Source organism: Lachnellula hyalina (genome assembly GCF_007821495.1).
Source record: "Lachnellula hyalina strain CBS 185.66 chromosome Unknown contig00014, whole genome shotgun sequence".
Lineage (NCBI taxonomy): Eukaryota > Fungi > Ascomycota > Leotiomycetes > Helotiales > Lachnaceae > Lachnellula > Lachnellula hyalina.
The window spans coordinates 51,634-64,976 of NW_022157128.1; the positions used below are offsets into that span (position 1 = coordinate 51,634).

Genomic DNA, 13,343 nt, shown 5'->3' on the forward strand with positions numbered 1-13,343 from the left:
GTTTGGTTCAACACCAAGCAACCTTCAGTTCTTGACCACGAGATCCCACCTCCGAGAGGCAATGCCATCTCCACGTACTTGTGAAATTCTCCTCAAGAAGCATAAACTTTACAGTCACTAAGCGCATGTGTAGGCTAACGCCAGCATATGACCATTGTCTTATCCATTCACGTCTATCCTTCTTTTCACTTTTACATGCAGGGAGCGGCCTCTGGGGATTTATATTCCGTAGATCGATCTAATAAGAAGCATTCTCTGAGTCAACAATCGCGAGGTGATTTGAGGCTAACCATTTCTGTGGTAGAAAGATCTCACAATCAATTACTATAGCTACCTCGAAAGAATAGGCGCATTTACGAGTTGAGATATCCCTATTTCTACTTAGTTATAGTGCTCACATACTTGAGAGTTTGCTTTAGCCTATTTACCCTACCTCTGCAGACTTGGGTTTGACACAGGTGTGTAAAATGCAGAATGTCCAGTGCTGTAAGGTATACTCTTGATTCTACTTGGAAAAATCTACCTGGACGTGTTATGTATGTTCAGCTGTCTGGGGTGACCTAATCAGCTTCTTGCTCGCCATGTGCCTGGAGCTAATCGGAACATCTGCGACGGTTGATGATCAACTCGGTCCGCATTTAGAAAGCCAAGGTCTCCGAAATACCATGAACATGACGCACTGATCATAGCAATTCAGATATAATGTAGGAACCGCAGATTATTCAGCTCCAGTATAGCTGATTCACCGCCTGGTTGTACACACTTGCGTGTCGCTGCTTGTTCTCAGGTTCATCAGCGAGCATTAGTGAACAGGACCTGAGCAGATGAGTTTTGTACTCAACCAAATGCAGCGATGGGATCATATTTGGAATCAAAATCAATTTCACAGATGGGCTCATTACTTCGTAGAGGAATTCTTGATCAACTATTGCACAGGGGTTTTATGAACACGGGTGACAAAAAGAAATATTTAATGCGCTGGTCTCCCTTCTCCATCTATTGTGCCTTGGACGAAACAATCCCTATTGAAATCATTAGCAGCCATCATACAGATCTATCTCTAAGATTGCTTACTCTCAACGTCGGTAATACTCTGTTGCAGGATTTGTTGAAGGACCTTGGGGTTCTCGAGCTCCTTGGTGATCTTGGCGATAATGCTCTCAGCGAGCTCCTTTTGTTGACGGAGCTTGACTTGTCCCTCATATCGAACCCATGAGTCGAGAACTGTCTTGGCTTCCGCGGCGAGGGCAGTGGATTGTTCGAGTTCGTAGGCCTTAGCCTCAAGCTGTGCGGTTTCCTGAAAATTATCAGCATCAACTTGTACAGCAGTAGCTCCATTACGCACCTTTGAAACCTCGAAAAGAGTCTTGGTGATGTCAACAACACCGCTCATTTGCTGAACACTGTGGATTCGTGTCTTGACAGCCTCGGTGTGATCGGCACGAGCAGCGTTCAAGATGCCCTTGACCTTGTTGACCTGGCCTTGCGCCCATTCGCTGTACAATGGTCCTCCATACTTAATAACAGCAGTCCAGACGCTCAACAAGCACAGTGCGACAATGGTTTCCTCGTTCACAACATAGTATTCGTTGCTGATAGCGTACATGGCGACACCGGCTGTTGACGATAGGATGGCGGTCTTGGAGATGAGCGAGTTACCTGGCAGCGAGTCGATGATTGACTGTGCCTTCTTCTTGGGGTCCTCCACTGGCACACTTGAGGCTGATCGGTAGCTTGTGAGAGAAGTTGTGAGCGCCGGGAGGGCTCGGGTTGGGAATGCAGGTCGAAGACGAGCGGCGCCTGGAACTCTGGTCAGTCATTGTCGCGGGTTCCAATGGGTGAAGAATGGTCTGCGATAGACTCGATTACATACCTACAGCGCTTCTTGCCAAACGTGATGCCATTGTGAAGTGAGGGGAGATGGATATGAGCTCCTTGACGTTGCTTTGCTTGAGCTTGAAGAATTGAAGGTCGGGATTTGGTACTCCGTTTTCGTACACGTGATCCGCCGCTTTAGCCTCAAAAAAGTTCTTGGTGAATACTTTATTTCCAACTACAATTATTCAAGAACTTCAAAATCAAACGAAACAAATATTTCGCCATGCCTGGTCTTGTTAAAGCTTCCGCTGGGTCTGCAAAGAGGAAGCGGTCTTCTTCAGACAAGAGGCCTTCGAAACGTGCACGATCCGAGAGCAGTGAGGAAGATGGCCAGGCGCAAATCCTCTTACTGGAGAACGAGATATTCGAGTCTAAGAAAAACTACAACAACGTCGCAACGCTGATCAAGATTCTCAAGACAGACAGCGAAGACGCCGATGATTCAGTGATTGCCGCAATCTCGTTATGCCGAGTTTTCACAAGATTTATTGTTGCTGGAGACCTTGCCAACAAGAAAGGAGCCACTGACCAGGAGGCCGTGGTAGTTAAGTGGCTGAAGGAACGATATACCGAATACAAGAACTCATTATTTGACCTACTTGGGGAAGAGGGTATTAGTGCTACGGCATTAGCATTATGTATGAGGTTATTGAAGACTGAAGGAGAGAATACCCGGACTCAGGAATACCAGTTTCCCAGCTCTTTTCTCACTGGAATTGTGCAAGCTTTGGTGAAGCCAGAGAGTGATGCCAATGCTCGGAAGGAGTTCAGCGAGAAGTTTGTGGAAGAATATGATGATATTCGATTCTATACATTTGAAGCCATCAAGTAAGTATATAATTCAGGTTCAAGTGGTCCATATATTAACATTTTCTCCCCGCAGGAGAGTATTGGAAGAACCTCGAAGTGCCGCATCTGCACACCAAGTCTTTGACAATGTTTTTGAGATCCTTACAACCATCGAATCAGTACCCGAATCAGAAGAAGAGCTCGAAGACTTTTATATACCAGCTCCGAAGAAGTCCAAACACGCTTTGTTCACTCTCACGAAACACAAAAAGCGGGCTCAGGATGCTTGGTATGCCTTGGTGACGATGGACTTGAGCGAGGATCAAAGGAAGTCGATTCTTAAGATTATGTCTACTTCTGTTGCACCGTGGTTCATCAAGCCGGAGCTTCTCATGGACTTCTGCACAGATTCGTATAATGCAGGTGGATCTACCTCGTTAGCCGCGCTTTCGGGGCTGTTTTACTTGATCCAGGAGAAGAATCTGGACTATCCATCTTTCTACCAAAAGTTATATGGGCTTCTCGACTCCGAAATTATGCATTCGAAGCATCGGTCGAGCTTCTTTAAACTTATGGACACGTTCTTGTCGTCAACCCATCTTCCAGTAGTCTTAGTTGCTAGCTTCGTCAAAAGGCTTTCCAGATTAACACTAAATGCACCACCTGGTGGCGTTGTTACTGTTGTCCCTTGGATTTACAATATTCTCCAAAAACACCCCACTTGTACATTCATGATCCACCGAGTTACGAGAACGGCTGAAGGAAAGGCGCTCCTAGAGAGTGAGGGACTGGCTGATCCATTTCTCGTGGAGGAGGAAGATCCTATGAAGACACATGCTATTGATAGCTGTCTTTGGGAAATAGTCATGTTACAGTCTCACTATCATCCAAACGTTGCGACGCTTGCAAAGATAATTTCAGAGCAGTTCACCAAATATGCCTACAATTTGGAGGACTTCTTAGATCACACATATGGAAGTGTAAGTTACTAACCCTACCTATGAATTGCTTTGGCCTAATGTCTTTTACAGATGCTTGAAGATGAACTCTCGAAGGATGTCAAGAAGGTGCCAGTTGTAGAATATGAGATACCCAAGAAAATATTTTCGAAGCAGGAGGAAGGTTCAGGAAAGGAGGATAGTCTACTGGTGAAGCTCTGGGACTTCAATTAGATTTGAAAGAAGAATAATGTAGTGATTCGACACATGAATACTTCTTGAACTCGGTGATTCTGTTATGTGATACTTTGATAATATTCTTGAGGCCAGTACGACCTGGGTGGGCTGATGAAGTGTAAAATTTTCGTATGCTGCAAACGGCCCCTATTTTCTCACTGCAAGCGGAAACTGTATCGAAGTACGGACTGCGCCGCCGTCTAAGCCTCTACCCTACTGTAAGAATCAACAGTTGCGACCATTTTCCCCATAAGCAGGTCGCAATTTGCCCATTAATAAGAGGCCCCCCTCTCTCAAGATGACTCTTCTTGGCAAACTTGGACGCTGTAAAGCAATCCAGCGCGTTAATTAAAGAAGCTGCGAGTCTAACATCACAAGTTTATTTTATTTTCTTTCTTTGTATTTTCCACGTCCTTTTGCGCAATACATTCTACAACCACTTGTCTGCTATAACTATTACGCCAAAGCAAGGATAATAAAATGCCTTTCAAACATCTCCTCGGGAAGAAAGAGAAGCTTACAGATGCGCATGCGCCGTCCCCCGCCCCCGCAGCGCGCGAGCCTTCGTTTGAAGCACCCGAGTTTACTTTTATGAGGAGCGACACGTATACACAAGAGATCATCTCACCTCCTACGTTCTCCTCCGTAGGTTCCTCGAGACATCCTGTCGCAGACGGCAGAGATGGCAATGCCGAACCCAGGACCAGTGGGATATTCAAAGGGCGCTCCCGAAGGTGGGTTTATATGGACTCTGAGAATGTCTCACGGCTCTTGGGACACCGATCTATCCTCTTCCGAAGAAGCAAAGCTGACTCGCCGGTTCTCTGTAGCTCTTCTGGCGTCTCTGCTGTATCTACATCCTCCCATATCAGTACCGGCGACAAGTCAAAATCGAAGAGGTTATCAGAGCGTCTTCATTTGAGAAAGAGCCAGATAACTTCAACAAGTGTACCAAGTGATCTTCCGGAGATCGGCGCGGGGGATGGTGATGCCGGGGAGTCACAATGGGAAAGACGCGCAACCATACTGGCAAGAGAAAATGAGAAATCGCGGAGTCGACCAGTTACTCCTAGTGGCTCTTCAATAGCAGATCTACCGGGATTCAGTAGCATGACATTGGGCGAAGCTGGGAAGCATAAGGGTGCTATACCGACAAAGCAAGCAGATGACGATATACAGGAAGCCATTAGGCTTCATGAAGCCGGGGAATTGGAGACTTCTACGCGGATGTTTGGGCGATTGGCAGATCCTAATGGGGAGAATAATGCTTTGAGCCAGGTGCTGTATGGTCTCGCCCTGAGGTACGTCAATTGGTTCTTTTATGCAACTAATATTACTCCAATAGATATGGTCTTGGATTCGTGTCATTGAAGATTAGGTTGTGGAAGACATTCCTGACGTCTCATTTCATTAGATCCGGCTGGGGATGCACGCCTGATCCTGGGGCTGCCGTCAAATATCTATCGGCAGCAGCGTCGAATGCAGCTTTGATCGAGGAGCTTGCACTTAAAGCTGGGTTGAAGAAGGGAGGAGCAGCAAAGGGCGAGCTGGTACTGGCAATCTTTGAACTTGCAAACTGCTTCAGATACGGCTGGGGTGTGGCCATCGACAAACTGGCCGCGAAACAGGTGAGGCTGATAAAAGGACTGGGTCGTGGAACGATCAGGGAATATTGACTGACTTCTCGGGGAACAGTATTATGAAACTGCAGCGAATTTGGGCGACACTGGTAAGTTGATCGTGCATTGATTTCCGCCTGAGTTGAGTAACCCGATTCGAGACTGACAATATTGCAGATGCAATGAATGAGGTTGCTTGGTGCTATGTGGAAGGGTTTGGCTGCAAGAAAGACAAGGTACGTAACTTTGTGACAGGCCCGGAACGAACCGAAGCTTCCGAATAGCTTCGTGGTGCAATACTTCGTACCTATTAGGCCCTCAGCCTCGCATCTACTGTGGCTTGCGCATGCGTTCCTCCCCTTGATGACTGCATTTGGGCAGCAATGAGGCTTTCCAATCTACATTTGTACCCCACGCGACATCGGCTTCAGCCATTTAGGACGCCATGAGGCTGACGATATATCCACAGTGGGCAGCTGCGAAATACTACAGGCTCGCGGAACAAGGTGGAAGTAAGACCTTGGGAAACTCTTGGTAAGTCAAGTTCAAAAGTCTGCTCATGTTTATGGTTATGTCACGTTATTGACACTCCACTCCACTTTCCCCCAAACCATTTGTTCGCTGTTCATGTGCATGGGCAGCGGCCACGGTGGTGGCCATCCCGTGCAGCGCAGTTACAGATGACTCGACCGATAGCGACCGATTCGCTGGCGAGCATGCTCCTAATTACGTGGATAAAGTCGGCTGATGGTTTATTCGTACATTAGGATTTGGAAGGAAAAGTACAATGCCCCGAAGAAGTGAGATTGAGACTCTGGTTACGACTGCCCTAACCTCGATTGGCTTGGTGTTGTCTTATTTTGTTCCTCTGCTCCGCTCCTGTTGGTTTTCGTGGGGTTCTGAGGTGAGGTCTCGGGATTGACATTGACATTGGGGGCTTTGCAAAGCGGGGTCATTTCTAGGCTGGCTCAGCGGGCTGGGCCACCACCAACCACTCTACGTCGTCGTTTCCCTCAGCCAATTCCCGAAGATCTATCTCTCGTATCGTCCGTCCCGACTTTGAGACTTTGCCCTTTCGCGTGATGAGGGATGGGTTTGTGGATTTTATTTTGGGATCGTTGGGTTGTGTGTGTACTGTATAGTGGCATGCACAGCTAGTACCTACCTACCTACGTAGCACGGATGGGGCGGGGGTAGAGTTTACTTCGAGGCCAGGCCCCTCTATTTACGAGTATTTCATGCGTGAACCTGACCTAACTCCTACGGACCGGTCCTTTGCGTGTACTTGTACTTGCACTTGCACTTGCACTTGCGTTGTGCGTGCGACGGGCGGGAAGCCTACATGACATGAACATGAACGTACAGTATGTGATCATGGCGCATTAGGACGTACAGTACAGTACAGTACAGTACGGACCTTTACTCTTTCTATGTAGCAAGAAATACCTATCCTCCATTTCATTTCCACTTCAACTTCCTCGATAAAACCTCCTCAGTATCCAAAGCACTGCACTGCTTTGTTCCAAGAAATATAGATGTAACTATAGAAAGGAACGTTATACGCATACCGTACCAGGGACGGAGGACGGATAATACTGTATGGATGCTTGCTTAATGAATGAATTAATTAATCAGCTGCATGACTTACTTGCCTTGACTTGGTATACCTTGCTATCTGTAGATCCCATCACCCCTCTTCCTCGGAAGTCGCACACACGCACCACACACATGCACGCAGCATGCAACCTTGACCTAAGCTCCGGTACGTAGTCTAGTACACATCACATCGCATCACTCACACATTACTCCGTATTAAAATAAACTGAACTGAATCAAATCAAGCAAAGTTTTCGTTTGCCGATAGATAGATAGCGTGTTTTTTTATCGTTCGGCAGCGGCGGGATTTGATATATTGTACCGGTATTTCGTTTCCTTGCATTGCAGTTCGCCATGTTTACTTATTACTTTAATTAGAAATGAATGAATGAATGAGCAAGATAAGAGAAAGAAGGAGTGATTTGTTTTTGGTTTTAAAAGGATATGATTTCCATCTCTCCATGTTCAGTTCGTATTTGTGAAGTGAAGCTAGGCTAGGCTAGCTACGTTAAGTACAGTTGTCGGCCTCCCATCCTAATGAATTAAATACATGAATGACTCTGGAAATCGAATCGGCAGTTGTTCACAAAAAAAAAGTTGTGGTTGGGCTGAGGCTGTTGGTGGCTCAGACGGTGGTGGTGTTGTGTGACGACGCAGGTCATTAGATCGTCATGATCAAACACCTCGCAAATCAAATGTTTTGAGTTCCATCGTGAGATTGATTCAAGGTGGAGGTATGCAAGTGGACGGAGATCATTCGCATTATCTTATCGTTATGAAAGAGATTCGTGATGCGCGATGCGCGTGTGTTGCGAAGTTGAAAGGTCTGTTCGCTCGTTTGGTATCTTAAAGTCGTGATAATATTCGTAAAAAGTCGTTCGTAAATCTCGCTCGACGTTCCCTGCACTCTCTTCGTGCGTAACATAAATGCTGGCTGGCCGGCCATTACTCAAGGAAAATATCAAAATGAAATAAATGAAATCCGTGGGACATGTTCCCATGTCCCCCCATTTTCTTCCCGGTTGTTCAATTTACATGTCCAAAACAAAGTGTTTGTCCCTTCTGTTCAGCTCTGGGATATGACCCATACTGTGCTGTACCCTCTGTGATCGTGCCAGCTTGCGCTGATTGTATGTTGATTTCCCCGTGTCCCTGGGTCTTATTCTGTTTGCCCGTTGTCCTTGCCCTGCCCCGTACCGTCGCTGATGCTGATGATGAAAATGCCCAAACAAAAAAGAATCACAATCATGGAATATCAAAAAGGTCAACGCTACGCTCGCTTGCTTGCTAAACAAAAATAACAAATAGAAAACTACCAGATTATGCGTGAGCAACAGACCCTCTGATGCGTTTGTAAAATGTGCCGTTATTCGTGGACCATTGGTGTGTGTAAAGTAAAGTCTTTAGGGGGAGAAAGGCTATTTAGCCACCGGCTGTGCTACAGTCCTCGTCCCCACTCCGAGTATTGCACTCTGAGACGAGCTTTGCGAAATTGCGGACTACTTCACTCGGTACTTGATCCCAGAGTAATGACCGCGTGTAGACTTCGGCTGCCGATTTCTTGCTATTGCTCCTCATCGCAGCCAACGTTTCACCGAGATTGCGTCGTCCTTGAGATGTCGATCGTTGCGGAGCGTTCTGTAGGAAGTCCTGAGAAGTGAGGCCGTTATACTGTGCTGCTGACATAGAGAAAAGTTGTTCGTTGTTCTGTTCTTCGGTAGGCTGGGCAAGAGTGTCGCTGAGGTCTCCAAGAGCTGATTGGGTTACACCGAGCATTTCGTTACTTCCCATGGAAGGTATTGGATTCGATGACCAAGTGTTGACGGAGGGAAGAGGAGCGGCAGCTTCAGCTACACTGGAGGCAGCGTGCGGAACACCGGCATCATTGAATATATCCTCAAGCAGAGTAGCTGAAGCAACCCGAACATCATCCGACACCTGGGGAACACTTGGAGACGATCCTTTCGAAGCAACAAAAGCACCAACGAGAAGCAACATTAAGAGGAGACCTTGGGCAGCCGGTTTCTCGGGCTCGCTGAGCAGAGAGTTTTCGACCTTCTTGACGGGAACCAGAGCTTGGGAGTTTTCAACCTTGACTTCATGTTCGATAGAGTAGTCGTTGAGGAAAGAAATGTTGTCCCAGGCGCTATCCATAGTGAGGCTGTCGATATCGGCGTAGTCGGCAGAGAAACCATTAGAGCTAGGGACGGCAGACATGGCAGTACTCTCAAGACGTTGGACATGGTCAGTGAGGACGCTGACCTTCTTACGAAGCTCGCCAGTATCGATTGTATGATTTCGAACCATTTCCTCTTTCTCAAGTTGCATGTTCTCGATGTATTGTTGGTATTGCTGCTCTTTGCGGGCCCAGTCATCCAAAGCCAACTTTGCTTCGGCTAGATCCTCCTCGAGGTCATTAATCAAAGCAGTGTAATGCTTCTTCTCATCCTCAAGCCGTTCAGTGTGCTGTTTTTTCCTTTGTCGAGAATCAAGTCTAATTAATCATTTACGTTAGCGGGCCAGTGATACCAAAGGGAAATAAGACCAAATTGTGGAGATGCGTACGCTGCTTGTCTGTTTCTTAACAGTCGCTTTTGTTGCTTCAGCTCCTTGATCTCTTGCTCATCGGTGGACTGTCCAATGAGATGGTCGATGTTGGTGAGATTCCTCTCCGCGGGGATATCAAAACGAGCATTCTTCTTCCGGATACCGTCTCCCCTCCTTGTCATCTCTGGATGCGACCTTAGGGCTGGGCTATGAGGCCGCATACGTTTAGGCATAGCACGGTGATCCATAGCATCTGCTACGGACCATTCCTTCTGGGGTGAGGCGGGGATGGAACCATTGGTGTTATTTGCTGAGGAGAATAGTGGTAGTTGTTGGTTGCCAGGATTGCTGAATGGAGTCTGCATAGGTCTGTGAAATATGGGAGCGTTGACCTCAAATTCCGAAGGTAGTCCATCATGTCCTCCTTGCATAGGCGTGCTCATGCCCGAACCGTTGCTCACCGGCCACCCTTGGCCCTGGTGCCCGCCATACGACGACTGCTGTGAATCAATACGCATGAAAGGATTGTTGTTGTTGTGGTGGTTGTTTTGCTCAACAAACGGATTGTTGGAAGCCATAGGTTGCTGCTGTTGCTGCATGTCGACTTGCTGCCAGTCATCGGTCTTTGGTGAGAACAATGCTGAGGAGACTGCAAACGAATCTCGCCGGCTGCCGTTCATGTGCGGGGACATTTCTAATCCTGAGTCCAGCGCGCTGTGATCGAGGATGTTCTCATCTAGAATACTGCCTTCGTCTTCCTCAAAATAGTTTTGCGAGTGGGTGTCGACCGTCAGCGCTGACGATCTGTAGAAGTTGTGCATGGCAGGAAATGCTGCCATCGTAAAGGATGATTTTTGGTGGTGGTGGTGGAAGTCGTGGTGGTGGGGGAGGAAGCGAAGTTCGGATGGGAGATAGCGGTGAAGCGATGAAAACAGAGAATAATGGCCGACAATTACGACGATTATATGATTTTAAAGCTGCGGGCGGTAGAAATCACTGCCTGTAATGGTCGAGTGAAGTCGAGTTCGTGTAATGACAAAAAGCCGTGATGTCTCCCGGTATATGGGAAAGACAAACGAGGTGAGTTGTAAAGTACCGTTGGCAGGTATGAGGTGAGATCAGATCAGATCTTTTGCGATAGGGAACGGGCCCTCTAGGTTCTTATCCCATCCCATCCCAAGCCACCATGGAGCCATGCCATGCCATGCTATCCCATGAGCATGAGCCTCTCCTGCGCTCCTGGCAGTGGCAGCGGATGCCATAGTCGTCCCACCCGAAAGGGGAGCTCTGATACTGGACTGGGCCTGGGGGTGGGGTTCTGGACAGTGCTGTAGCAAATCACCAGCATGAGAGAGCTAGAGCACTTCCCCCCATGCACCATATAGCCAGACAGGGAAAAACGGGAAAAAGCAAGGCGGGTGCGCGGGTGCAAGCGATACCCTTCACGCTTCAAGCCCTTGGTCAGTCGGCCTCCTACTGATTAGGCCTGTCTCTCGGGGTCTCATCCCACTTGCTCTCTTGTCCTAGCCCCCCTCTGCCTCTCCTTCTCCGTGTCCTAGCTCCCTATCCACCTCTCCTTCTCCTCTCTGCCTGCCCCCTTGTGTTGGGCATCAAGACGGTTGTAGGGGAGAGAGTCTTCTGGGCTCACTCTCCTGTACTGTACTGTATGCCTGTAGCGAGCAGTCGTGCCGATAGGCCTCTTACGGTGGTGTTGCATGACAAGTGGCCGGGGCCAAGTTTGTTTCCGCAACTAAACCATGCCCCCGAGATCTTATTGGAGTCGTCAAGCTGGCGCTCCGTCCTCCCGCCAAAAAGAGTCACTGAGGATGGGGAGTGATAGCCAGCGATAGGCTGCAAACCCCAGTAGCTCGCAACCGTAGCGAACGCCAATCGTTCGAGTTGGGGCAAGATGCTCAGTGTGGACGACCTTTTTCCAATTAGGGTTGAGGGTCTCCTTGTCACGCGTTACGGATTCGAACAATAGAGAGCTCCGTAAGTAGAAGTAGTAGGTACTTCGTAAGTGCTACGAATAGCTAGCTCTTCCCGGAACCTTTGGTTTACTCCCTACTGATCTGCTCTGCTTTCTGATCGAACGGTTCTTGGTCGTTATCAGGCCTATTAGTTTGACCTCATACGGTGTATTTCCCCCGAACCAACCCCCATCGCACATGGCACGCCCACACTCACGCGGCGTCTTCAGTGAAGCCCGACCTGATAGGTGGCCGTTTCTATGCCAAACTGCTGCACCGTTCGCGTGCTACGGGTACGAGTAAAGAGCGAGCAGAGCAGCGGTACCTAAACAATAGACCTGCGGTGCGGTGCCCAACGCCCCAAGGCGAAATGTAACTGGTTCTCGATGCCTCGTCTCGTCTCCCACTTGCTGGAGCCGGAGCCGGCTGCGGGAGAACATCAACGAGGATTCCCATGAAAGGACTAGTGACCAACCCCGGTCCGCATACCTTATTTGAACGCGGATTTGGCAGGACAGGCCCAGGATATGAATCTCTATAGTACACTATTTCGCGCATAAACAGATCCAAGGCACGTCTGACGACATCAAATCTAAAGCGATTTCTATAGCTCAACGTCCAAGACAAACAGGACCGTTGAGTCATAAAACAAACCACGATGATCCAGGTAATATCTCAACTCTAACAAGGACAAATACTTTCGTAAGGGCGAGCGGTAGTTGGCATGGCAAGAACCGAAGTCTTTCCAGAAACATTGATCTCTCAACGACCTAAGCGGTGAACTTTGTGGACGTTCGTTCGACTCATACATAGTGGAGCAGCAACAGAAGGATTACCCGCGAGTGGCTGGTAACATAATCCATAACAATCCCCACGTATGACCGCACTCCGTTATTTTCCACGACGACTTCTCAAACGCACCAAGCCCTACGTTAACCTGCTAGTACGTACAGTACTTCGTATCAAGCACCCTTCAGCGGCCGGGCACAGTGTGCGTCTATTCACCGCCCATGCTCTATTTCGGGCCACAAATAGAAAGGACTTCTAAAAATTCCTGTCAGATCTGCGACCAAGCAAACATAATAACCACTGGTATCCTTCCACAATTGGATGATTCCAACTGTCGGTCTGCGACTCCGAAACGTTCGCGTATTCCTTCCCGAACCCATGTAACTAATTGACATTGTTTTCCAACAATCAGTTGGCTGAATGCGTGGTGCAGTGGAGTGTCGTCTGGCAAACGACAGTACAGAACACCGGCGCTCGGGGTGAGACGCGCTTCCTCTTTGTCCCACGGAATCTAAGATCTCAAATGCGTCCTGCAGAGTTTCGTCCGGAAAGCCGCATTTGATGCAAGGTCCTATCCGCGAGTGCCACCATCCATCTTTTAAAACTCGTGGTGAATTTATATCTGCCGTACTCACTGGAGAATTTCCCGAGTACCTAGTTGATTAATAGCAAGATCTATATCATGATTAGTTTGCGTAGGGATAGCGGTGTAGAGAGACAGGTTTTCTACTCTTAGACCGCCACAACAATAGAAGATGGACTGTAGCGGTGACGAAAGCTAAGGCAGATATGATATGTTTGCCACCAATAGATCGATATAAACAACATGATCCCGAACTATTTGCTTCAGCCAGTGTGTACGGATTCTATTCTGGAACCAACATTTATTGAGTCATACTATAGACTCGAAAACGAGGAATGCGGTCCGTACTTTAGGGCTTAATATGGATTTGGTATTATGCCCAATGGCAAGCTCAATC

At 48.0% G+C, this 13,343-nt stretch overlaps 4 protein-coding genes across 4 annotated transcripts; 2 read left to right on the forward strand and 2 right to left on the reverse strand.

The window, feature by feature from the left end:
- Positions 1–1,060: 1,060 nt before the first annotated feature.
- Positions 1,061–1,904, reverse strand: atp-3 (ATP synthase subunit 4, mitochondrial; the record flags this gene model as incomplete). Its single annotated transcript, XM_031146974.1, has 2 exons — positions 1,061–1,800; positions 1,874–1,904. The coding sequence occupies 2 exons, from the start codon at positions 1,902–1,904 to the stop codon at positions 1,061–1,063; spliced, it is 771 nt and encodes a 256-aa protein (XP_031008550.1).
- Positions 1,905–2,101: 197 nt separating this feature from the next.
- Positions 2,102–3,839, forward strand: LHYA1_G001997 (Uncharacterized protein; the record flags this gene model as incomplete). Its single annotated transcript, XM_031146975.1, has 3 exons — positions 2,102–2,706; positions 2,762–3,647; positions 3,699–3,839. The coding sequence occupies 3 exons, from the start codon at positions 2,102–2,104 to the stop codon at positions 3,837–3,839; spliced, it is 1,632 nt and encodes a 543-aa protein (XP_031008549.1).
- A 483-nt stretch (positions 3,840–4,322) lies between these two features.
- Positions 4,323–6,209, forward strand: LHYA1_G001998 (uncharacterized protein; the record flags this gene model as incomplete). The annotated part of the gene is made up of 6 exons (XM_031146976.1): positions 4,323–5,143; positions 5,188–5,470; positions 5,538–5,571; positions 5,639–5,697; positions 5,931–5,995; positions 6,131–6,209. 6 exons carry the CDS (start codon positions 4,323–4,325, stop codon positions 6,207–6,209), a joined length of 1,341 nt encoding a protein of 446 aa, XP_031008556.1.
- Positions 6,210–8,479: 2,270 nt separating this feature from the next.
- On the reverse strand, positions 8,480–10,443 carry LHYA1_G001999 (uncharacterized protein; the record flags this gene model as incomplete). The annotated part of the gene is made up of 2 exons (XM_031146977.1): positions 8,480–9,551; positions 9,623–10,443. 2 exons carry the CDS (start codon positions 10,441–10,443, stop codon positions 8,480–8,482), a joined length of 1,893 nt encoding a protein of 630 aa, XP_031008555.1.
- Positions 10,444–13,343: the final 2,900 nt, after the last annotated feature.